Source organism: Dromaius novaehollandiae, chromosome 4, assembly GCF_036370855.1.
Source record: "Dromaius novaehollandiae isolate bDroNov1 chromosome 4, bDroNov1.hap1, whole genome shotgun sequence".
Classification (NCBI taxonomy): Eukaryota; Metazoa; Chordata; class Aves; order Casuariiformes; family Dromaiidae; genus Dromaius; species Dromaius novaehollandiae.
The window spans coordinates 48,821,540-48,848,896 of NC_088101.1; the positions used below are offsets into that span (position 1 = coordinate 48,821,540).

Below are 27,357 nucleotides of genomic sequence, written 5' to 3' on the forward strand. Positions count from 1 at the left end.
TAAAGGTCAGTTTCCTTTCCAAATTCTCCCCCCAAATGCACCTATTAAAAAACCAACTGATAGATAGAGAAAATGATAGCTGAGTCAATAATAAATGCACAGTCTTGAAGGCTGCCATAGATTTTTATCCATTGCTTTACATAATGGAAAGTCTATTGCATCTATTGCACAGAAAATGGTCAACGCAAACACTTTTTCTTACATGAGCCTATTTCTGTTTTATTATTGCTCCTTTATTGTCTTCTTTTTGCTTCTCTCCATGTTATAGACATAGTGCTAAAGCTGATAAGACAACATCTGGTTCAACCCCAGGCACTCATTTACAAATAATTACTTGGAAAATTACTTGGAAATGTAAAGCCACTTAAGGGCTATGAATTCCCAACTAAAATTCTATGTCTGGTCTTAATTTATTAACAAGCTAAAGAGCTGTACGCAGTTTTTCTAAAGCAGGAGCTACAAATAAGAAAAAAAGTTTCTCTGCATGCTTATTCTCAGAACAGCTTTTAAATTCAGTTTACTTTTTCTAGAAGTATTTTAAAGGTAAAGCCAGCCTCCTAGATAATATTCCAAGAGTCTGCCAAAACCAGTTATACCTGAGGTCTTATTTTTTAGTTTCCTTCTGGAACATCAGAACTAAATAACATTTAATAAATTTGATATATCACTTAGTGTAGTACACGTATAGTAATTTAACAGGCAGAACTATTTTTTTTATTTTAATTATATTACAGAAAATATTATTTTTCAGATTGGGCTCCACACAGATGCAGAAATCTTCCTATTCTGTGATTTAGGATTATCACCAAGGAAGTAAAAAGCTCAGTCTTAATATGAGCATTATAATTTCTGTTTAATATTTTTGGATTTTCTGCTCTGTAAGAGGGATGAAACGCTCTGTAGCCTGGAACAGGAAGCATGCTTAGGAATCTGTACTGAGATAATACGAAACACTGTTATAGCAAGGAGGAAAAAACAGAGCTCATTAGCCTCCCAAAAATCTGCCTGGGGCATACAAGAAGAGCAGGAGAAAGCTGTCAGATGATGGCTGTTGGGAGTCACAAGAGCTCCCTACTTTTGCTAAGGGAACTGCCTGCTTAGTTATGAAAGGGATCCTCTTTTAAAAACATGAATCTATTTGGTTTAGTATCTCAGAAAAAGGGAGTCAAATGCTCATTTAAATTTAAAAACGTACATTAGAAAAAGATTTGAAATAAGTTTCAAGGAAGAAGTTTATCTTCCCTCTTTCAGTCACTTCTAACTAAAGTGACCAATGACATGCTCCAATTCATGTCACGATACTCAGAAAACATAAAGAATAAAGTAGCAGAATTTCCCACTTTTCATGCAGGATTATCTACCATGCAAAATTTAATGTTAAAACTATTGACAGTTAATAGACATCTCTGGAAGCTGCTATTGCTGGTATCACTGGAGCAAACTATGTGTTCTAGGCAATATACTTTCTGCTCTCGGTAGCCTAAAACCAAAGATTATCCTTGCACAGAAAGTTTTTAATACCTAAGCAATAGGAGGTGTGAGTTTATAATGTCTTGTTGCAATGGAATGGAATTGTGAATATTTTTTATTTGAAGACCACAAGCGAAGGACTGCATTTTTTAGATAATTTTTACTGCTATGACAATCTTTGCTCTTTGCTCTAGAGGCCTTGCCAGAAATGCTTAAGGAACCTGTTCACTGGAGGAATTAAATTCAGAATTCAATCTCCTCAGAGTCAAAGAGATCATTCTCCTTTGAAGTAGCATTCTGCTACGTGACATGCCAAAGAAATGATGTATAAAATAGCAGAACAGCATCTTAAAAAGGTACCACAGTTTGTTCTTCAGTACACTATGTATTGCATTGGTAGTAAAAATGCCTTTCTCCCAGTAGTTCAATTTTCACTGTGAGAAGCCAGCCCCCTAAATCCAAAACTAAATTCTCTTTAACCTTTCATTCTATTTCAATGTAGGTTCATTCATCAGTTACAAAATTGATAGCTGTGGTGTTGACCCAGATACATAATTAGAGTGTGAAAAAATTACAAAATGACTCATTTTCAGAAAATGTAAACCAATATTGAAGTTGACTAGACAACCTCACCTCTGTTCTCCTGGATCTTGTGAATGTCAACAGATTTCTGCTTTTATGTCATTTCTCTCAGAATCGTTCTCTCAGCCTTTCTTCCCCCAAATAAGTCTAATAATTAAGCAGACCAGTTCTCACCTTTCCCCCCCAAGAATGCATGAGGCGTACACTCTATATCTTCACTGCTAATAGTAGCCCCTGAAAAAGACCTAATCTTGTCCGTTGTATTCTGCCTGCTTTGCAGAATTATGAGAAACTCTGGAAATGACAGAGAAATTTGGCTACACAATCATGAAGAGCCCACTAAGCAATATTTGGTTCACATTTGGAAGGAATAACTAGAGGAGATAATTACTTGAAAAAAAAAAATCTTTAACCTTTGTAGCAATTAATTCCTCGGACCACCCAGCCTCTAGTAAAACCTTTACAAGCTTTCTGTTGTCAATAGTGGCTTTTTCAAATCATGAATTATCAAAGTAAGCAAGTCACCAACCTTTCTAGAAAGATTTTATTATAAAATCTGTTCAGCAGATCAAGGACAGGAGGTAGTGATTTCAGAGCACTTTCTGAAATGGTATATACCCAACATACATACCCAGCCCAACATATTTTGTGGTGGTCACAACTGGGTAAAAATCCACTGAAAATGTTACCCAAATCTTCTATATTTTAGTAAGATCAAGATTTCAGCTATTGCTTTCTTACTAAAACTTGTGCATATTTGCTCCCATGAAATGTATATTCATTGATTTTCAAACACTTTTCTTGGTTTGGTTTTGCTGTGAATATTTTAATTCACCTAAAGAAAAATTTTATGATTACTTCAGTGACTTTAAGAACAGAAGGAGCAAAATCATACCTAAAAGATGCTGTTACCAGAAGCAAAAAGGAGGATATATTTTAGGAGGATACTGATGCCTGCTACATAAAAATTATTACAGAGGAACATAGCAACAAATTCAGAAATGATGGAATGCATCTTATTTCCAAAAGCTGCATTTGTCCTGCAACTTAATCGTTGTTCCAAATGATTCAGTATTTACATTTATACTTCCTCTCAATTTATAGTCATATGCATATTTTACACAAACTCCCTGACATGAGCTGTAAACCGAAAGACTTCTAAGAAAGTGGACACCTTGCTGTGTCTGTATCTCATTTAGATTTATTATTCTATGACACACACAAAATTTTGCTGTTTACCTCTAGCTCGACAACCTAGATCCCTCCAAAACCCTCTCGAGGCTCAGAAATTCTCTTCTACAGCTTTTGCCACAGATCAAAACTTCATCTATAGAGAGCTTTCTCATGTCTATCATGCCAAAAGTCTGTTATGTTTTACTATGAAACCCTGCCAGTTCAGAACATAACCTAAACATTAGCCAAGAATCAGCCTGGTTGGAGCTGAACTGGGAGAATTTTACTTCTGTACTTTGGGATGTTCCGAATCTATCTAACAGAAGTTTGCAGATCTGCACTTTTTAACAAGAACTTCTACATAAATATAAATACTTCAGTCTGTTCCAAATCTGTTTTATAACAGCATCTTAAAAGTATAGTTCCCCATATGTAAATACTAGAGAGAGCAAGTGGAAAACTGGCTGAGTTCCCCTGGAAAGGATTTTAAAACTAAAGACATTAAGCAGCCTTTATTGCATAATTAAAAACTTTATGTTCTTTAGAACCAACAGTCCTATACTTATTTATTTAGATCCGAATAAATCACATTTTCCTAAGTAGCCAAATGAGAAAGTAATTTACAAGTGAAAAAAATACAGATATCTTTAAACTCATTAATATATCAATGCTTAAGATGTTACAGACCATCCTTTGCCATCCTAGCCAACATCTCTTGGCATTCATAGGCCCTCTGACTCCTTACATTGCAGTACGAAACCCAAATATGTTTAAGAGGGACTGTTAAGTAGTTCACAGCTAAACTGCCTCCTCTAATGTTCTCAGGTCTTTCCTAGCATCTCCCGCGTTCATGCCTCGTGCCTCATTCCTGAATACAAGTAAAAGATGAAATGTAAATATTTCAACTTATCTAGTTAAACACGCAGTGCTGCTAGATGAAAGAGAACTGGTGTTCTAATATTACCACTAAATGCTCTACAAATTGCAGCACATATACACTTACAAAGTCTTTTCTGCTTGGTCTAAAATACCACTCTCATTCCTAACACGCACTTGTTGGTCATTTATTATTGCCTCTACAAAACATGTTCATCCTCTCCCTCTCTGTCGTATTACATTCATAGGCACAGCTCCAAGATTCTTGTTGAAGCATGGATACATTTCATGCTATGTCATTACTGTAATGTGGTTGATTCTTCTTGGCTTGCATTCAAGTCAACTGCTTAAAGAGCAAAAAAAAAATGCCAATATTAGTCTTAATTTCTCTTAATAATCAGATAGACTATAACAGCCAAAATAACTTCTCACATAATTACATAATTGCAATTCATCTATATACTAGCTAATGTGACATTTCCTAGATCGTTAAAAGATTGTTCAAATCTGTTACAAGAAAATGATTAAATCCCTGAATTTTTAACTTTTGAAGCAACATCATTTTATGGAACTGTTTTTAACATTTATTTTCTAAGGACATTTTAGATTGATGGAAAACTGCTATTAAAAAAATTAAAAGCAATTCTCACTATTACTTCCATTTTTCATTTGCACATATATTTTTATAATACTTCCTTTAAATGTGTATTTCAAGGTTGAAATATTCTATGCAGGGTGTCTACTTCATTTTAACTATCTAGCTGCCTATGAAAAGCTTTTTAACTTTCTGATTTACTGTGACTTAATTGATTTAGTGGTAGTGTGTGTGTGTGGGGGGGGTATATTTCCGCTGCTGTATCAAAAATACAGAAAAAGATTGTCTAACAAATTGATTCATTTTTGAAATCTTTGCTTTTCAGATAAACCCACTAACAACAGAATACACTCAGTTTGCAGAAGATGGCTTTGCATTCATACAGGACTGGGTTTTCTTTGAAGATTTTTATGTTTATCATTTTAGCATTTCCTTCTAAACCGATTCTTTTCATTTTTTTACTTCTGAATTTTCTTTTGCATATTGGTAGCTTTGTACTATTGAGCTGCTCAAAATTGTTAGTGTTAGGCACTTTATGCACCCTTCAGGCAAGACTATTATTTTTGTAGTCCAATAGTCTTCTGAAGTCCTACAGAGCATTGGATCTTATCTGCTTTTTAATAGCAGCAAAATTTCCCATCTGATTTTTCAGTCTTCCATATAGGATTTTTTTTTCTAGCACATCAATGTTTTCAAAAAACCTCCTTTGCATTGTTAGACTCAAAGTTTTCATGCTTACATTCTTACATTCTCGCAGTCTCCTAGTTGCCTCCTCCTCTCATTCTTCTTTTCAGCGGTGTTTGCAACACACTAATGTATTCTGGTAAAGATACCAGTTTTATATTTTTCAAATCATGATACAGATAAATAATCTGGTTTTAACATTGAAAATGTAGTAGATATCCTCATTAAATACTGCTGTTTCACAGCTTCTTTGAGCTGTGTTCATACCACATGCTATGTTTGTTCCGTCACGACCCTCTCCTTGCTGATATAGGCAGGTCCTCGCAGTACCTTTTCCAGATATTTTGGTTCCAAAATGTGATGCTGATACCCTGTTTATAAGAAGCCCATCCCATAGTCTAATGGTTTTCATTGATGACAAGTTTTCTATATGCAGAAAAGATAACAGTCTAGAGGAAGACTGCTCTACACAGATAGTTTATGCCTTCTCTTTTTGCCAAGACTGAGGTTATTGTGTGGGAGGTTTGCAAGGCTTACATTTGAGGACAAGAGAGTAAAGTTCAAACTAGAAAGCAGAAATATTGTAATTTCTTATAACCTTGTATAATTTCTCTAAACAGAGGTGTGAATCCAAGTAAATGTTTGGCTGTCAAAAATAAGATCATGTGATGCTGACTTGCTCTTCGTGGGGCTTCAGAAGCCTATGATATTTCAGAAAATTAAGGGTATGGACCATTCTTTTACTTGTTTCCCATCTTGCTAAGCAGTGAAAGCTAATAATGTGGCTTTTAAGTGATCAGCCAGCGGATTCTAAAAATGTAGCCTTCCACACTTCTCAGAAGCGTTACCTTCCTGAGACTGCAGAAATATTACTGGATCTTTGTATCACTGCTCACACTACCAAGATTTTCTTCACAACCACAATGTGAACAGACTCATTATTTCATGTTCACAAATGCTCAAGCTCCTCAGCTGAAAGAAGTATTGATAAAAATACTCCGGCTTGCTGACTAAGTCTAGCCAGCTTTGCTTGAATGCTAATGCATGTGCTAGTAAAAGGATACAAGCAGGGAGAGGGTAAACTTAGCCCATAAAACACTTCAAGTTGCCCTACTCCTTCCAGGGCAAGCACTGTCACAGAAAACACATACCAATTATTACCAGGGAAATATAGTGGTGACTACAAATTCATCAGGCATCAACAGGAGGACACAGTTCATATGAAGGACAAGTGAATGGGAACAAGTAAACTGTATATGGCCCCTGCAGATTTGGGGGATATTAACTGTAAGTGAGAGATCCAAGAAACAGATGGGCTAGAATTAAAGGGGAGTGGATAAAGGACACAACTTTTATCATTAAAGCGTGATTTATGATAATGCCACTGACATTTGTGGGTTTAAAGCACTATAAAACAGAGTAAAATGTCTAGATTGTCAAGTAAAAAAGAATAAGGCAGCCAGGTGAGAACAAAGGACCACATCAGGGAAAAAACTGTGATCGTCTGATGAAGTCTTCAACAGTTAAAACTGTGAAGGACTATCTGAAGCTGGGGAAAATAAAGCTATCAGCTTAACCAATTTATTATGGCTGATAATAGAGAGGTAAAGCGCATGAAGAAAGTGTAACGGCTCTCACAATCAAATACACTTTGGAAACGGCATATTTTCAGAAAACATTTTGCTCAAAAAAATTACTTATTGATTGAGCTTACATGCAAAAGAAAAATGCCATCCTCAGTGCGAAAGATGCTTTCGCAGCACAATTTGAAACAAAAAGATTTTATCCAGTTTATGGCCAACAATAAAAATTCTGTCAGGGAACAGCAAGCACAAAAGAATCTGAGGAGCGGCTGGCAAAGGCATATTACAATGTCTGGCACAGTCCCTTATTAAAGGAAACAACTCACACTGCAGCCAACAAAAGGGCTGCGTATAAAAACACATGCTAAGTTCTGTGAGAAGAGAGATGATCAGACAAAAGAATGACTTTATAACTACAATATCCCTGAGTGGGAAAAGCTGAAAGTATAAGAGAGAGAAAAACAAAATAACCTAGACAGATTATTGAAATCAGACAAACTGCAACTACAGTCACCACCTAGAAATATGCAACAATAAAATTTTTTCTGAGGTCACTGCAAGAGATTTCTACAAACTATAGAAAACACAGAAATTAAAAGTAATAACTGGCATTCTACTTTCTTTTTAAGAAACCATATGTTTATTAACAATGTAGCTGGAAAAGTAATGGGATAAAGATGAAAGTTTATTAATAACTACCCAGTTGAGTCCTGAAATATTGCAAAGGTTTGTCCTCCCTATTTCAAGCACAAGAACATAAGATTACAGGGAACCCAGGCCTCTAAAGAAATTCCAACACTGGTCTAGTATCTGGACCTAAAATGACTTCCAGAAAAATATAAAACCATTCATATGTTTTATTTTATTTTATTTTCCTTACTAACTGCAGCAATGTTTAAACAGCAAGTGTTATTCACCTGAACTCCAAAAAGAGCGGCCAGGCAGGATATATCCTACCTAAATTTAGGCAATTGACTGAAACGCTTAATTTAAAAGACTTATAGGCTATTCTCTTTACTGCAAATAGGGCAGTTACCTGCAGAAGAGTTCAGCCCATCTGCAAAAGTTTCCCTAACTTTCTCTCTCTCCTTTGGCTACTGCAGTAGTGTAGAGCAGTAGTGTAGACACGTAACTGGGTGACCCTAGTGAAGTGCCTAGTAGGGTGTATCCACATCTGTGTCACAGTCTATTCTATCTGAAATTAATATCTCCACTGGTGTCTGGTTCATTTGTGATGATAATTCACGATTCTCATTTTGAATTACGCCGTTTCAAAGGCCAGACTACCATATGAATTTCACCTTCCCCATTTCCCCTGCCAGTGGCTGAGACTATTTAAGGAATTTCCTACTTTGCATGTATGGGGACAAGAAAACATGTCATCTCTCTGTCTGTTAGCCCAGCATTTTGTTACTAGAATATCTAGAAATGGGATCTCATTTTTGGAAATGAGATCTCCATTTCCAGCATTCAGAAATGAGGCATCTGTTCTGGGTTGTAAAGCCAGCTGAGCCTGCACTGAACTCTGTGCCTTCTGTTACATGTAGAATCAAATGTAAACTTAATTTAAAATTTAATTCAGAAATGTTTCCACAGATTTAGGTATGTGATTAATGTCTATCTAGAGATGAAGGGTTTTTTTTTTCATTCTTCTGTTTCATTTTCTTACACATAGATAAAGTTAAGACCAAAGTATATTTCTCAGCAAGTGGCAAGGATATTACCACTGTATCACGTTGAAATATTTTCCCTCAAAAAAAAAAAAAAAAAAAAAAAAAAAAGGATTTATATTATTTAAGAAGAGAATTACATGAAAAAGCAATAAAAGCATGATTCTGGATCAGTAGCCTATTTTTTTAAAAAGCAAAAATAAAAGTAAAAGGACAATCATGAATATACTTAGAAAACCAAAAAGATAACCACAGTTACAGAACTATTTCACCTAAAAGATATCATCAGTGGGTAATCAAATACCAGTAGAGTAAGCCAGATTTTTCTGAGACATCCAAGATGGATTACATGCAGCAGAAAGTATGCCAATATGACAAGCAGTTATTTAAAAATCCAGAGAAAATAATTTCAGCACCTACAATGAAAAAAATGGAAAAGATATGGAAAAAATCTTAAAACTATATAGCCTCTTGGAATGAAAGCTCAACCTGACCATCTGGCATCATGCGATTGCTTGCTTACTTGGAGTGCAGAAAATAAAAGGCAAGATCTTACGAAGAGCTGAATGATATGTGAATGATCATCCCATGTATTGAGAATTCACTTTTTCTAAGGAAAATAAAATCATGAATGAAGACACATCTTTCTAAAACTGCTAAATACTAATAATGTTTTCCTATCTAAATTGAAATTTAAGTCAATCCAAGATTGTATTCAAAACAAAGGTATATATCATTAAGATTTAATTCTATCAAAAGGAAAGCTGCGTAGAAATAGGATTGTTCAGTACTGTGTAATGAATTAGGACTAAGGGAAGTAAGTCTTCTGTCTTGTACATTACGTCACTTTGAGTAGGTAATGGCCGGTAGTTAGCTCATAAATATCTAGCAGTAGCAGTATAAAATACTGAACATAAACTATTTAAAAGCATACCACAAACTTCTACAACCACTCCTACTCTTAAGTGAAATCTGCACAGGCTGTTAAGAAACACTCTTCTCATAAATGGCACAGCTGGAAACAACATAATGCATCTAAAAGACACAGCAGATAAAATGAGTCCAACCCAGAAGATCAGGTATCCTTCCGTAAAGCCTCAACACATACCATATACCTTTTAAAAGCTAAAAGATACAAAGAGGCAGAAGTACCACTGCCAGGATGAAATCTTTATCTAATATTTTCTGGCAAGAAAAAATGAACTGCTTTCCCATTTCATAATATAAAATTTTCATAACAGTAAAACTTTTAAAGGAAGAAAAGCCTCGGTTGTGGTTCTTTGTTCATTTTTTATTGACTTTGTAAACAGACACTCTAAGACAAAGCAGAAATGAGGCTTTCCATGATCAAGGTAGCTGAATATAAATAGGCCAGTTAATGAATTGCAGATATACGAACAGTGTCACAGTTGGCTTCAAGCCTGTCTCCCATTTTTTACTAATCATGTTGTACCACAGTTATCTATAACTGCTTCTTTAATTCTCTGAAAGCATATTCAGTCATGGAAAAATAAATACTAAAAACACAGCCTTCCTTATCTCAATGTGACTAGCATTGTTATACTGCTTTAGTTTTACTTCTCTTCCCTGTAAATTCCTTCTGAAAATGTTGTCAGCGAGACTTCACGGCCACTGTCACAGGCCCTTGCCGAGACCTATCACGGGCTTCCCATGACTGAACTGGCATAACTTAGATGTTAAGCCACTGACTGCTCCTGCAAGCTGATTAGTCACCTGTACAGTCACTGGAAAGGTTAGGTTGGTTAGTACTTTTTGCATTATTTCAAAGGGAAAAAAACCCTTCCCTTCTGCCCATGTATGGAGATGCACAGCTGGAAAGTGAAAACAACCGTAAGGCACAGGGAAGGAAGGCGGTCAGGAAAGAAATAGGAAAGGTTTCTGTAGATGCTGGTTTTCAGTAACCAAAAAAAAAAAAAAGAATCACTTTTCAAAGAGTATTTGTTACTTTTCAGTCTTCCAGTGAGAAGTCTAGTTTTTCCATACAAAGTTAATATGAGCTTTTCCTCCTTGGAATTTTCTGTTCAATTGTTTTCCTTCATTTTCCTACTAGGTTTAATGACAGACACAGTACATATGTACAAGAAGAATATTAATGACAAATAACAGATGACAATAATAAAGCAGAAAGAACTCATTTTCATTTTCAGATCTCAACATGCTAAACTGCTATTTAGAAAGTCATGTTTGTTAATGATTTCAGCAAATTTGATGTGGAATAACAGACACAATTAGATTTTTACAAAGTTTTTTTTGGATGTAGAGCCATTTTTGTGATTTTAATTCTTCAAAAAGACAAACATCCTATGTACATATTTCTATCAGAATTAAGTAACTGGTAAAAGAAGCCAATTGTTTAAAGTCTTTGAGGGCTTAGATTTTAAATTTATTTACAAAAATAATTAGAAAAAACCTTTTGTATGAGGAAGCTTGCTTGCAGCATGTGGGATGTGCCAGTCCTCTTCAATAGCATTATCTCAGTTTGGCAACCATACATTACAAAATTTCTTACATGAGATTTATGTAGCAGTAGAACCGTCTGGGCTAGACACACAAGGGCACTGATTATGTTTGAGTTTTATCTCTAGTCATCTGTCTGTTTTTAGAATTTATCTATTCATACTGTTGCATGATGTAGAGAACTGAATAAATTATAAGTGCATTGAGACTGAACTGATGTATCTTCTATTTCCAGATGTGTTTTTCAAATATAGAATACTACTTTCCTCTTAAGAATTTTAAATCTGAGATAATCAAAAGAAACCTGTACAAGAAGGGCATCACAAGTTTTAATTGACCAACTGCTATGTATTCCTGTGTAGAAACAAAAGCCAGAATAATAACTCAAAATAGCTGCAGCCATTTACATAGTATTCCTGCGGATCTGAAGTCTATCATTAGAATCCGACCAGCAGTCGAACTGCAGAAAGCGCAGGCTGCTCTGGCAAGGGCCACAGCAAAGAAGAAACATCCACTAACCCCAATAATAATTATAGCAATGTATTTAACTCAAATGGATTTATGGCTTATTTGTGTTTTGGTCACAAACAGTACATGGCCTTAATCTTAACTGCACAATGTTTATATGAACTGTAGTTTTCTTAAAGTAAAACACAAACACTACGAATTACTGATTAGGCAAGTAACCTGCTGAAGGAATTCATTTTATGAATCATTAATCATAACAGTTATATTAACCATAAGATAGGTACTTAACTATTCATTTCTTCTAGGCGCAGACTACGGAATTACAGCTCTTATTACAAAGTCATCAAAACTGTGGGCGGGTGAAGCATTGCTCATTGTACTCAGGACAAGCGTTTATGGAAACTGTTAAGAAAAATTATGTTCTGAAAAGTTTCCTATTCTATGCAGAATTTGAACCAGCTCAGGAGGCTCTCAGTGTGTATACGTGAGAGACTACTTTTCAAAAGAAGAAAGCAGGCAGTCTTGGTATAAATATGCAATAATTTTTCTTCATTTAAAATGTCTGAAATCTTTGTTTATATATTTCTGTAAATGCTTTAAAACAATTGTCAGTCAAAAAGCCAATATCTTACAATGCGGTTCAACAGGAAAAAAAGAAAAACAATGAGAAAGCAGCATTTCTGTGGAGCATGTTAAACTGGTATAGGGATGGCATATATGCTATATTACTCAGTTTCCAATGTGTAGATTATCTGTGTCCAGTTTAACCTTAAATATCAGGTTTTCTGAAAGTTTTGATAGCTTTTAGCACCACTGAAGGTATTCACTGTTGATTATAATTGTTCCTAGCCCATAATCTAGTTAATAAATACTGACATTTGTGGGAGGGTATAGTAAAAAAACCCTCCTCTGGTTAATATTTATATATTAGTTATTGTCAGTATAGTCTAAGATTTAGTATACCTTGATACCCCAGAGTTAGTTGTGTATGCTTGGTAATTTATTTTTCATTAGAAAATATAACTTGTTGATACTGATGGTGTTTTCAGAAATATCCAGCTCCAACAGCTACCAGGTGACAAAGCCACTCACCTAAGATGCAGGAAAATCAAACTCCCAAAATTTGGTTATTTACCTGATATTGAACAGACCCACTCAGAAATCTTAAAATAATTCCAGGCCCAAATAGTCAACATTATCAGTATGAGAAACCTGTATTTAAGTCCCAGTACCATTCAATAACTTTTTGAATCTAGGTTTTCTAAAGTCAGAAGTGAATGGCCTCATCACACCAGAGATAACATAGGAGTAAATAACCATCTGTTTCTCATTTAAAAATAAAACAAAGCCTGATGACAGCTTGCAGCTTGTCCCAAAGTGGAATGAGCAAGATTTCTAAAATAACGGTAAAAATATTAGTAAGAAAAACATTTCTCACGTAGCACAGCTGAAGGCATTGCACACTTTTCGTCCTGTTGCAAAGAGGTTACACTGCTGAGAGAATAAGCTGCCCTATTCAGCTAGTGAAATGAATTTCTTCAAAAACAGAGCTACTTAGTGATAGAGACCTTTTCTAATTTTCTATGTTCTCCTTTGCTAGGATTTTTAACCACTAAAATGAACTATCAGAAAATATTAAAGAAACAAAACCCAAATGAAACATCATAACTTACTACAAATACATAAAACATGTTGAAATTGTCTTAAGTACAAAGGCTGCCTTATCCACTTACCCAGGCACTGACACATCTGCCGCAAGTGGTGATTTTGAAATCCCCATAGAGATCCTTGATGGCACCAGTTGTAAAGAATCCCTCCACCATCAGCAAAATGCCATATACAAAGAATGCAGCTGCTACACCATATATCACATACTTGAAGATGTCAATCCTGTATAGGAACAGCAAAAGTTATTTGTCTGCATAACCATTTAAATCTGACTCTGAAAAATGAGACCCTCTAAGCATCAAAGTTTCTACTCTGGAGTCAACTTAAGTGCTGATGTGCTGTAGTGATAACTCAAGCTGAAGACAGGAGTGAACTCTGGAATAAAAAGCATTGATACAAAAAACATAGGGCCATTTAATTTAATAAAATGTAAAAAGCAATCTGTATAGGTAAGATGGAACAATATGTCTGAATAATTTGAAAGCGAGTTAATTATTTTTTTTCATCCAGACAGAGTAGCAAAGAAGAAAAGAAAAGAAAAAAGAAGCAAGAATCTGACACATTCCCTGAGTAACACATTGTACCCATCACTTAGAGTATCTTTTCTATAATGAAATGACACCTGTCACAATCTTCAGTAAACCCTTCTACACATGCAGGTAGTTCTTAAATCGCAGTCTCAAACTCTGCTGTCCTCTCTGCATTATTATTTTTCCACTTATGCCTCGATCAACAAAGTGTCTGACACAGAATAATAATAGCATCGTAAGAGACCCCCAGCTTCAAACCAGGAATAGGTATTGCTCGAACTATAGCAATAAGGTCAGGTGTTGCTGCTCTATGGCAGCGCTTTAGGACCACCATTTCATGGAGCCGGGGCTGGTCCCAGCGTGACCAGCCTTGGAGGGGCCATGGGTTGCACAGGCAGTTCCTTGGGCCGTCCCGTGGCCTAGCAGTGTCCAGAAGCTCGACTGTGGCACAAGAAGCCTCTGCCTCCCCCCTGAGCGATCCCTCATGCCCAGGGGTTGTGACAAGGTGCTAGGATGAGTGAGAAAAATTTCAATATGCAACTCCCCAAACTGGAAGTTTCTTTAGAGATAAGGATTAATGACTCTATTTTTATGAAAAGAAAAATTAAATAATACGGTTTCTTTAGGATCATACTTTTAAATTCCACCCAAGAGACATCTCTCAGTATATATTTTACAATAACAAAAGTTCAGAAGTTCATTAAAATATCTTTGAATTTGAATGGTTTGCAAGAGATTCAAACTCAGATTCAACTGTATGGTTAATATTTCAGATATATTAATGCAACTATGGTTTTACTGAATGTATATTAAGCTTGCTTTGAACAGGGTCACAAAAATGCAGTTAAACTGATGACCTGATGGCAAGAAAACAAGTATAATAAATGAACTCTGTTGGCATCTATTATAGTATTTTTCACAAGGTGTAACTGAAGGGTTCTGGAAGGGAGACAGGATAGGATTTTTCCTAACTCATTCCAATACCAAAGTCTTCTCAACTTTTTTCCACATCACTTTTTCTTTCATAGCCACATGAAAACTAGGGTGAGTTGACATTTGTATGGAATAGATAGATACATGAGCTATTCAAGATGCACACATAAATTTAATGCTATAGACAGTATTAGACATTCAAGATGCAAAGATGAAATTTATTTCAGTAATTGATGATTATGTTATAAAAATCCCATTTTCCTGATTTTATAGTAATTCAGCCAGTGTAACATTGTTTTAACAGAAAAACCAAATGATGTGTTTTTGAGCCTTTCCTGACATTATTGATGAAAATGAACCTACGGTAGGAAATAAACAGATAGTGATCCTATGAGTATGCCATATGATCAATTCCAGTTCCTACATTATACACCTCATAAAAGTGTGACATCCACCAGTGGCTGGAGCACTAGAGCTCTGCCAGCAGCAGCTCCTCGCAGACCTCAGTGTGCTCAGCCCAGCAGAAATTACAAGCTGTCATAGACCTAGAGGGATTAAGGCTTTTGGAAGGTCCAGAGACTATTTCAGCCCTTGCAACAGCTCTTTAAACCATCTGTGCTGAACCTCCCACTGAGCTGCTCATATCAAAAAGCGTACCAAAAGATTTCCTTCCCGGCTTTTTCCTCAGCCTTATGTGTAACTAAAGGAAGAAGTGTCCTCTAAGCCTTCTACAAGGAAAATACGAATAATTATACACTAACCAAATGTAGAAATCAATTTCTTCCTCACACTCTTTCTACAAAGAGAAGTAGTAAAACCTCTACTGATCTAATTACATGATATAAAATAACCAGACTTATTCCAAGGAGGAGGGATCTGGTGTGATGCAAAGAGCAAAAAATAAAGGAAAATTGTGAAACTCTCATTTATTACCTCTTTAAAAGTCAAATAGAATTGTATTGCCATATAACTACCAGGACTGCTATACTTAAAGAAAGCAGATTACAATGGTAACATTTCATCATACAAACTTTTGGAGACTGTGTTGGCTTTAAATTATTCCCCAGCATCTAATAAAGTTCATATAAACTTTGATCCCTCACTGAAATTGTAATAGGTAATAAAAGGTAGGCCTTGTAAATGGAGATGCCTTTCTTTAAAAACAAAATCTGATTCTTGGTGAATGAGCTCAGGGAGATTAATGGCCATCTGTGTTGCCGTGCAGTCTCAAGTGCTGGGGACAGAGCAGCAGAGCAGCCAGGGAGCTAGGGAAAGGCAGAAGGGGCGAGGAGCAGGAGCCAAAGGGCGAGCTGAGCAGGGACAAAGCAGAGGACTGAGCGCCCGGAGTGGCTAAGGAGCAGAGGAAGCAGAGACAAAAAGATATATAAAGACATATTTTGTGCTCCTGATAGGATTTGAAAGATATACATTAGGGGACGACTAAAGCTACTCTAAATCAGAAGAAGAACAAGAAATCTAGAATACCCATTGACTACAGAAGACAGGAGTCCTATGGATAGTATATAATGATATAATTAAAATCTTGAAGCCTTTATATAAATAGACAGTGAACGAAGTTTGCAAAGACAATCCTGATTTTAAAAAATTCAAGTTATTCATGCAACCCTCATGTCCTAACATAGTTTTCTGATAATACAAACTTATGTGAACACACATATACAGAATATATTTTTATATAAGTCTATATATACACACAAAAACTCATACACAGTATTAGAATAAACTGGATGATTATCTAAAAGTAAATTAATTGTGAAAAAAATCTTGAAATTTGTAAAAATATTTTTTACAGAATAATCTAAAGCATATTTTCCATCCTTAATCTGGTAGAGGCTCTATAGATTCCAGATCAGATTTTCTTCACATTATGTCCAGAAATCTTAAAAATACAAACATAAATTTCACTCTTTTTTCAATATGTGATGATTTAAATCAAGCTGATTTGACTACAGAGTTTCAATTTTTACTATTTTCCTACTGCTGGTCATTAATTATTTCATACTAAGCAGACTTCCTAATTCATTAATCTGAATCTGGAGTCTGTCCAACAAGACGAATATGAACATAGCTCTAGAGAAAACACTTTCTTCCCTTTACAGAAGTCATTGATGGAAGCTGCCAATGCTAACACCTTAAAAGAACAAACTGGTTGTAGCTGAGTATACAGCAGACTTTCCCAGCAGAGACAAGTCAGAGGTGGCTGAAAACATTTTTGGTGAGCAACATCTTTGTTGCAGATTTCCTACTGTGTATTTTGGTGGTGCTTGGGCAAATTCAAGGATAAAAAATTCACAGCAAGTAAACCTAAACTGCTGCATGTCTATGCGCAGCAGGCTTTTGGGAAAAGAGTGTTATGACAAATGGGTATTATATTGCAGTTTAGACTTTTTCAATCAAATGGGCTCATATTGATTATTTCACACTCTTTCAAAAGGACTTCAATATTCATAATTACCTGACCAATCAAAAAGCTAGTGAAATAATCCTGGAAGGTCCAGTGGTTCTTTGGTGAAAAAAAATACTTAAATTTAAAATGAAACATGTTTGCTAAGCTGAAGGGGACTACTCAGTTGTCTGCAAAAACGTCTTACCTCAGGCTTTCCAGGCAAGGTGGGTGTCAGCAGATGGGAAAGGATATACCTACTTGCTAATGAGGCAAGAAGCCAAAACTGGCTTCTCTGATTGAAAAGATATTGAAAAGTACTCATGGGATATACACATAAATATTACGGTCAAAATAATCTATTTTGATTAACTGGTATGTCTTCCAGCATAACAAAAAACACAGAGCACCATCAAGCTCCTTGTGCACAAATGTAGATATGCTAAAGTGTAATCTAACATCTCAGCTGTTAAATTACTCTTATTAACTACACTCAAAAAATTTGTAATCATTATCAAAAAAAAGATAAAAGTTTAACCATACAAAACATGAGTCCAAAGTGAGCTAGATTGCTCTCATAAAGTAGCTTTACTCTCTCAGAACTAAATCATTAAGCTATCTGGCTTTGGAAAGAATGAAACAGGCTGTCTGCAAATAGGATACTATCTGAAAATTCTCCAAACTGTCTTTCTCTGACCTTTTCTTTCCCACGAGACTTTCCTAGAACAAATTATTCTGCTTTTGGGAGAAACAATCATCATAGATTTTTGCAAAGATCTCCACTTCTCTGGCTATGGATGCTGATCACTTGCTGTGGTTTTAATAATTTGAGAGGTGAAAGGGGAGACAAACAACATGATTTTCTGCTTGGTATTTGTATGAAATCAGTTTGCCACTATTCCATCTCCCACCATTATGTTTTAGCTCCTAAGAACTATGTCTGGAAGTAAGAATGTCCCAGGCTTGAGGAACTAGTGCTTGGCTGGTGTAAACCAGTACTGTTCCATCATAAGTGGATTTAGTAGCCCAACAGATCAATCAAGAAAAACTGTCAACATTGACCTTTTATATCTTTTACTGTTTCCTAAAAGGAATTATAAATTGTAGGAACTCTGAGATGATTACACTATTCAGTCTAATCATGGCACACTTTCTACCCCCAATGCTAAAGATTAGTATCCAGCTGGTGCACACCAATATATAGCTTTCTATCAAAATTACCTAATATTGCTTTTGAACAATCAACATTCTAGCTAAAGATTTTTTCCCTAATTCAGTTAAAAAATGAATGCATTGCAGACACTTATTTGCAATGAACAAGAACAAAAAAACCCCATTGGTTTGCCCTGTGAAACTTGATTCTCATGCTGTGCAGAAAACCTTTACATTTGAATAGTGTGTGTATCATTTCAGCATGAGCAAAAGATAGAAGTCTAATATTACCGTGGTTCTGGTTGGTCTAGTCCACCAGTACACCAGGTGTTACTGTGAAATTAGTTTTTCAGCATTTATAATTCTACTTCTAGTTTCTCTTCTGAATTTATAACTTAACTTCTCCAAATATAGATAATGGCATTCAGAGACGACAGGTGTCAAATAGCACATAATTGACAACAAATTGTACCTGTACTCTCTGAATGCAAGTAGATTCAGCCAAATGTACCTATTTCCCAGCAAAACAAAACAGAATAAGGAAAATAACATAGCTGCCAAAGATATTAAACACAGTACAATTCCTACTTTAAAAATGCAGTTATAGCTGGCATACGCTATTTAGAAAAAGGAGCACAGAATGTAACTTTTACCATCGGTGGAGGTCAGTTTTGCTGGGAATGCACTGCATACAGTCTAGGAGCCGGGCTTTTTCATTTTTAGATTTATTTTTTTCAGTCACTAGGAGCTCTGAACAGCTGACACCTCTAGAATGCACAGCAATGTCTGTCACTGTGTGAGAGAGCAGTACTGGCCTGCAGGATGATCCCCTTGGCCTCTCAGGGACTGATCCCAAGAGATGTTAAAAGACTGGATAGCTGCCTGCCACCTCCAGCTATCTCAAGTTTGTAGGAACAGTTTTGCAAATGTATTTTTTGAAGAGAGACAAGATATAAGGTGCTGTTTGTAAGCAAGAAGGCTAGTACAGAATCTGCAGAGCTCTGCCCCATGGAAAATTTTAAGAGGTTCTTAAGCTGGGCTGCACACCAGCTGGGAACAATTTCCTAGTTTAAGCTCATGATGTTACTCACTTAAACAGCTTTAGCAAAGAAGGCAGTTAGTACCATGAAGCACAGGAGAACTGTTAGCAAAAAGAGGTGACAATGGCATTGTGTGTCCCTCTGGGATTCAGATTTGGGTAGAGAAACAAGCAAAGACAGACTTGAGAAGAAAAACATACAGCCAACAGGAGAAAAGGAGGATTTACTAATAATCATATACTATCTGCAAAGTGAGACTACAGCAGAAAAAAGGTAAAAGAGACTAAAATATCCTGAGTGTGGAGAAGAAAAAAAGGAAGCTAATAAGAAAATGTCAGCAAAGCTTCAGAGATTAGGTTAATACAGTCTAAACTTCCAATATACAGGTGGGAAGAGAACAAAATTGAAGTACAGAATGCTCAATTAAAGTTTGCAGGAAAAAAAGGACTAACCATAGACAAAGAGGATAAGAGCAATGAAAGCCTTAAAAGTATTTTTGACTAAAATAGAAATAAAAAGTATTGTAAAGAAAATAGGTTGAGTGATATATCTTTTGGTTCTGTATTTCTGGAAGAAATTTTGTATAGAATCATATCAAATTGCTTGCTTAAAGCTAAAGTCAGACTCATTTGCAGGATAATGTACAACTCCATACAAGGATCCAGAATTCAACCCAAAGTCATCATTTTCAAAAAGTTTGATGGTTGCTTCTTTCCTCGAAGAGGCATACATGAGGGGGTATTTCATGGAGCACCTCTAGAAACAGTATAAAATTTGTGACCTAACGGAAGAGGAATAAGAGTAGCCTAAACCACAGTTCTTTTCTCTGAATATTGCAACATTCTTGGAACTGGAAAGAATCTAGCACAAAAATTTAAATAAACACAGCTCGTCTGAGTCCAAAACACACAATTCTGACTACGACAAATGGATGAGGGTGCCTCTCATAAAACTGTTTCTGACTACCTAGCCTTGTTCTGCCTCCTCACCTCTACTAACAACCACTTTCTTAGAAACATTTTTAAATATAATTCCAGAACAAATCCAGAACCTTCTTTGCCTGCAGAAGGCCAAAACCACATTGTAATTAACACACTGTAACGGGCAGATGTCTAACAGAATTACATGATGGTATTGTGCATGATGCATACTGAATTTACAGTCAACTTTCCTTAGCAATATACAATAGGAAAACCGGGGCAAAAATACACCACAGGATTTGTGAATATTTCATTATTACAAATGCAAGCTTGGAGTCATACCCACAGCATAAGAGTGTCAACTTATACTGAAACTCCAAGCTGGGATGGTAATAGTTAATTTTAGCCCTTTTAGACCCTCTAGGGAAAGGTAAATTACCTGTTTCATGGTACATGAAGCGAGATTTAGCAATATATAGATTACAAAGGAATATATGTTTTCCATTTTACATGTGTAATACTGTATTAAGTAAACTAAATCTAAAAGGAAATACAGCACTTGAAAGGGAGAGGAAAAAAAATCATACGAAGATGAACTACCTGCTGAGAAAGGTCTTTTGCAAATGTTTTAAACTGCAGGCACATAGCGATTATAGCCAACCTAAAATTGCACACAGCCAAGAGAGTTAATGTTTAACACAGTATTAAATAATACAGCTGCCTGCCTAAAAGTGGTGGATTTTATTTGCACAGATGAAGACCAAGAAATTCTTTATTTAACATCTTTCTGCTGTTATACACATGCACTGACATGAATTTCCTTATTCAGTTATTTCGTCAAATGTGGACCACGTTTTTGCAGGTACTTCCCAAATCCCATTTTGCTTATAGAGATACTTACTGGTTTTGCTTTTATCAAATACAGAACACTAGGCTACATAATACAGCTAGATGTGTAGTAAAGGTGACTTTTCATCGCTGTATTGTCCCGCAAAGGCCATATTCTCCAGTACTGGCATATTTTGCCAGATTTGGTGCAGCTACTATATGATACCAGTTCTGGACTGCTACACTCAGCATGTAACCTTTAATACGTTATTTTTGCCCGGTGTTACTTTAGATGTGTTTATGCACCATTCCAGTGAAATAGCAGCTGTCTTTCCTAGGTAAGTTGTACTTTTTAAAATGAAAAATGCATACCAATAGTATCGTTTTCTCTCTGGGGTTTCCTATCACTAACAAGATACATGGACCATGTAGTTAGGCCTTCTCACAAGGATAATTTCCTTCTTATACACACAGTCAGAATCCAGGCAAAGTCACCCAAAAAGCATTGTTAGTGGAAACCCTCACCAGCCTAGTTACCAGCCTTTTTTATACGACAGGCCTCAGTGAATGGACCTTTAACTTTACAGCAGTAGGGATTATGGGTTCATCCCCATTAGCGTTTTGGCTCAGGAATGGATTTTTTTTTTTTAAGTGAATCCCCAGCTGTCCCCACTTGTTGGGATTTGGTTCACGCTGTGTTTCAGAGCGCACGACGTGGTTCCTTTCCAATTTAACTAAATGGGAAGTATGCTCCAGGAGTGCACCTACTGCACTCCAACCGCTAATGGATACTCAGTCTATTGTAGCAGATGAGCTAACCCAAAATAAATTCCTAAAATGTGTGCTGTGTGAACAGCAAATTATTAGCACCAAGTATTCATGTCTACAGATCTGCTTCTATTGTGCTACACTACTTTCTAATATATATATAGCCATATAACTTCTCCAGTTATCTCTAGAATACATCTTCAGAGCTTACATCTCAAAATACAGTAGATTCTCTTTGGATTCTGAAAAAAGGTTTGAGTGAGATAGTTTTCCTCATCCCACTGTCATCCATTTGTTTTAGGAACTTACATTACACAGTGACTCAATACACTTATAAAGCAGCACGGGTTTACTTCAGATTGCCCTACAGGTGCAAGATGATTATCAGCCTATGCAGCATGCACAGCAGACACACAGTATCACATACCAAGATAAGATTTCTGTAATACTTATGTGAAATACGATTAGCCAAAAATGTTTTGCTATCACAGAAGATCTTACACATCCCAAATTTATCAAGGTACCAATACACAGGGGTTTTAAGGAGAGTTTCTAAGCATTGCATTTGCAAAATATAATATTTTTCCTGATGTTTGTATGCACATAATCATTTTAAGATATTTTTAGACATTTATTGACCAGATACAACATTAAAATTTATCTAAAAACAAATATTCTTATAATTTTAAACAAGTATACTTTAAAAATATTTATCATTGATTTCAAACTACTACTTTTTAAGATTCTTTTAAGGTTGATGGTATGCATATGAAGCTAGAAACTTTAGATTACATAAATAATGAATTAATTTGATATTTAAAGGAAAAGTAATCTATTGTTTAAATAGCTACTTGGATAATATGGCTTAACCACGTTATGAAATTAATCCTTATCAAAAGGCAGTATATGCCTCCAAAAAGGCAGTATATACTTCAAGATTACAGTTAAGCAGTTCTACACATTCTCTCAAATTTTCTACAATAATTTTTAATGACACAATAAAATTTTCTTTTAGGGCAAATAAAATTGCTTACAGCGAGATTACATTCAAAGAAATGTGACAGTTTCACCACAATCAATGTAACAATAGTAATTAATAAAATATTTATTTTAGTGGAACTGATGCTTAACTTATGATAACAGCAAAGCCAACAAAAACAAACAGAAGAGGAGAATAGCATCCATTCATCTACCTCTCAAAACACTGTTTTCAAACACTGTGAAGCGGAATTTAAAAATTTCTAGGGGTGTTCTTTTGTTTTTCCAAAAATAAAACAGTTGTGCGTATGTACATTTGTTACTAAATAACATTCTTCTAATAAAAAATGACTATACACTTACTGACAGGGTGGTTATCAGCAAGCATCAAACCAGGGTACTTCAGAGCATTTAAAACAAGGGCTTTAGCATTTTGAAGGGAGGGAAATTTTTAGCTGTAAGAAAGGGGCTACAGTGGAGTGTCCATGACATTTCCAATGGCAAACATGGTGATGACAGATTTACAAACTGCAATTTCATTTAGTTTACTATTTGGTATCACACCTTTAAAAGGAAGTGAACGTACAATGACCTAAATTAGCTTTGACTGTAGCAGGTAAATGTTGTTAATGTTTCTTTCAGGAAGGTTTCCTCATTTTATACTCTTAAAAGTGATTCCCTTGTTTCATGGCCTATACTTCACAAACATATGACACATGGTACTAACTGGCCTTGTATACTAGAAAGAATGAAGTGCAAAAGGATGCTGCTGGGAAATGCACCAACCATGTACCTTGTGCTGCGGATTGCCTGAAAACCCTCCTCTGGAATTTGCTCCAAACACTATAAAAGTAAACAATTTTGAGTTCAACAATCAGCCATCTATTTCTACTGACTTTGGAATCTTGTCAAAGTCAGTGATTAAGTGAACCTATTTACACCCATTACTTTGTAGATATACCGTATGCTGCAGTTTATTATTTAAGTTATTGAAAGACTGACTATCACATCCATCTCAAGCAGACTACAGAGCTGCTAACATAACAAAGCGGGCAACAGAAATCATTGACCTCTTACAGTTAAAATAGCATAAAGGCAGTTCTCAGAATAACTTTAACAACCATATTTATTTTTTTAGAATTCTTCTGAATCACAGGAAGCTAACACAAGCACCCTACATCCACCGAAAGAATCCACATCGCAAATACAGCTCATGACTTTTCTGTATGGTTAATCCTCCAAACATACATTTCTTTACGTGGAGAAAAAAAAAGGATACCCATGTTACAGTGATACTATTAACAGTGTAGAAGTCTGGGGCTATGTCAAATGAAGTTTCACAGAAATGTTTGAGAAAGCAATATAATTAGCAGTTAGTCCTGATAAAAATGTCACTCACTGATAATTCAAAATGGGTTTTATAATCATCCAGTTTATTAAAGGTTTATGGATTTGGGAACAACTGTGTAAAGACAGAAGAGTCTACACCATTCAGCTTTGTGACTTCTGAAGATTTGCTCTCTCCATAATGAATACCTGCTTGTACAGTATGTGTTCTGATGCATTTAGATACATTTGAATTATTTTCGTTTCCAAGAGTTTATAATATCTGTTTTTCCTGTGCCACCCTGAAGAAATTCAAATCGGGCTATAATACAGTTCCACTGGAATCCACTTTTAGACAAAATCCTTTTAAATAAATCACTGTTACTTTTCAGAACTTATTGTTATTTAGCACCATATTATAGATTGGATTTGTTTGGTCCAGAACAAGCGCTTCGCTATTAAAGCATTGTCTTACTCCACCCAGCCTCTCTCCAGGACATCTCCTGTACCCTAGGATCACTAATGATGATCATTCCATATGTTCACTTAGAAAGAAAACAATACATTTAAGTAAATTAGTTTATATATTTAAGGAATTTTAACACCAGTTGAAAATTTTATTCTTCATTTTTGTATATCAAAATTACAAACACTAACTATTAGTATTTCCAAAACCAGATGTGAGTGTTTGTTAGGAACTGCAGCTGGTATGTATTACTTGAACTCAAACAATAACTCGGGGAACTGGAACCAGAATCCACCTTTGCCCTGCCAAATTAACGGACTCCATTTCGCTCACTCCCCTTCTGTCCCATGGATCTGGTGCTCCTGGTTGAACACCTGACCACAGCATTGCGGGGCAGGGACTCGGCTCCGGCTGGGCTGAGATGCGGCCTGCGGCTGGGAGCACCAGGGGGAAGACAGGGAGGGCCGGTGGTGCCTGACACCAAGAGTCTGCTGCTGCTGTAACATGCACTTAACGGCTTTCTCAGATTTAGGTACCTTGGCTTTTCCTTTTAGGCACATAAAGGGTGTTTCAGATCCCCTTTTTGCCCTGGAGAGAAGTGATAATTTCTCTATAGACATCCACTCCTTTTAAATTGCACTGAGTAGCTATATTGGCAAAGCTAAAGCATGAAGGATGGCGTGTGAGTTGTATTGTTTCAGTTCTGAACAAATACAGCTGTGGGCACAGCTAAAAAAGCCCTTATCTCCTACTGCCTATATATATAGTTCTTAGATAGAGATTGATCTTTAGATTGATCTTTAGATTGAATGATATTTGAAACCCACCATGATAACAAAAATATAGGCAGAAACCATAAGCATGATTAAATGGAGTTTAACACACTGCAGTCCATTACGAAATTTGCCTAGCGCATTTATCACTAATGGACAGACTCCACGTTAGTCTGAGACACTTTAGAGCATTAAAAGTATTAAGAGCCAAAAGCTCATAAACAACTTTAAAAGTATAATATAATGGGGCAAACCGTTATGTTTTTTTAAATTGTTATATGTAATCAGAACATTAAAGCAATATGTTTTATTTCCATTCAATTATGTATGGTTTTGAGAATGTAGATACCACACTGTGTGTTTCTATTTACATATTTTTTCTGCTTTTTTGACTTTCAAAACAATATAATTTCCACAGGGCTTTTGTACTGCCAACTGTTAATCAATAGTTGTGACAAAATATCAAGCACAGACTCTCCCTACAAAATTATCTTAAAAGGCAGAGTAATATCTATTTAAGCAGGTGCAAAACTGACATGTGCAAATTTCTTTGAGAACCACACAGTTTATCCAGTTACTGACAATGGCTCATCTGCTTTTAGTCAAAATATTTGCTCCCTCTCTCCTTAAGACTTTATTTTAGAGACATCATTCACAATTGAAGTTAAATTGAAGCTTCAATCCCTGTAGGTCTGCCAGTGAAAGAACTGGCTTTAGTAAGTCTTTAGGTAAACAAACAGATGAACAGACCAAAAATCTATGGACAAAGCCAAACAATTAGATGTCAAGAAAAAAAATTCACCTTCACAGTTCCTTAATCATTTCCAGTGAATTATCTGCATTTGAACTATGGCCCTTGACTGATACTTGCACTTAAGCATTTGACAGAGAGAAGCTGGAAAACTTGCTATGAAGAGAAGGCATCGATTTGTGGCTGTTCTGCACTAATGGCTTCCTAGGGACTAATAAAATAAGTTAGAGCCTAATAAAATGACTGATCTTTCATTCAGGATAACAATGAACCTTAGCTGCCAAGTCAAATCAGACTCATTATTCTAAACGACAAGCCAAAAAAGGCAAAGCAGAAGACACACATTTCCCACCAACCCAATACAATATTGTACAAGAACATCTAAATTCCTCATGCCTCAGCCAATGAAATTTCAAGGTAGCATAGCAGCGGCATATTTATTCAGCACATTCCCCTTGCTGGCTACTAATTCAACAAACAAGACTGCGAATATTCACAGAGAAGCCATGGGAAGGATGGTGATAATATAGCACCACACAAGTCAAGAGATTAAGATTCTGATTCTAGCTACCATAAAAATATTGGCACCAAGTCAGATCAAATATCTATCTTGTCCATTTTCCCATCTCAAACAGTGAATGTAAGTGGTGGCTTCAAGATGAATAAGAACAGGAAAGTCCATAGGATACTTCCTCCCAGTGCTCTTCCAGTCCATAGGATACTTCCTCCCAGTGCTCTTCCAGTCTCTGGGACTTCCTTAGCTGGGTAGATTTATATGTCATTAGAAACCATCAATGGATTTATCTTCCACGGACTTACCCAGTCTTCCCTTGAACCCATATACACGTTTGGCATCCATCATATACAATTAGTTTCACAGGTCTCCTATACAGCAATTGAAGAACCACTTCTTTTTTCTTCTGAACCTGGCTTCTACTGGTTTCACTGGTATCTCCTCCTTTCTCAAAGAGGGAACAATCTACCGTTATGTATCTCCTTCACATTATCTGTGAATTTACAGACCTCTATCACAACACCTTTTCATCACCCTTTTCCATAGTGAAGAGTCCTAGTATACTCAAGATATACCTCTAATCATCGTTTTTTCCTTTCTTTGGGACACCATAGTTCTGGGGACCAGAACTGTATGCAGTATTCATGATACAGATGAAAGATGGATTGATACAGTGGCAAAAATATGTTCTCTGTTTCTCTACGCCTTTCCCGGTAGTTACTGGTAT

General features: G+C 35.9%; 1 protein-coding gene across 2 annotated transcripts in view; it reads right to left on the reverse strand.

Annotated features, from left to right (window-relative positions):
- Positions 1–27,357, reverse strand: part of GPM6A (glycoprotein M6A) — a 133,577-nt gene that overhangs the window by 14,744 nt on the left and 91,476 nt on the right. For both annotated transcript variants that reach the window (XM_026105217.2, XM_064510984.1), the window contains exon 3: positions 13,313–13,469. In XM_026105217.2, the coding sequence (XP_025961002.1) occupies positions 13,313–13,469 (157 nt within the window). The remainder of the gene's footprint in view (positions 1–13,312; positions 13,470–27,357) is intronic.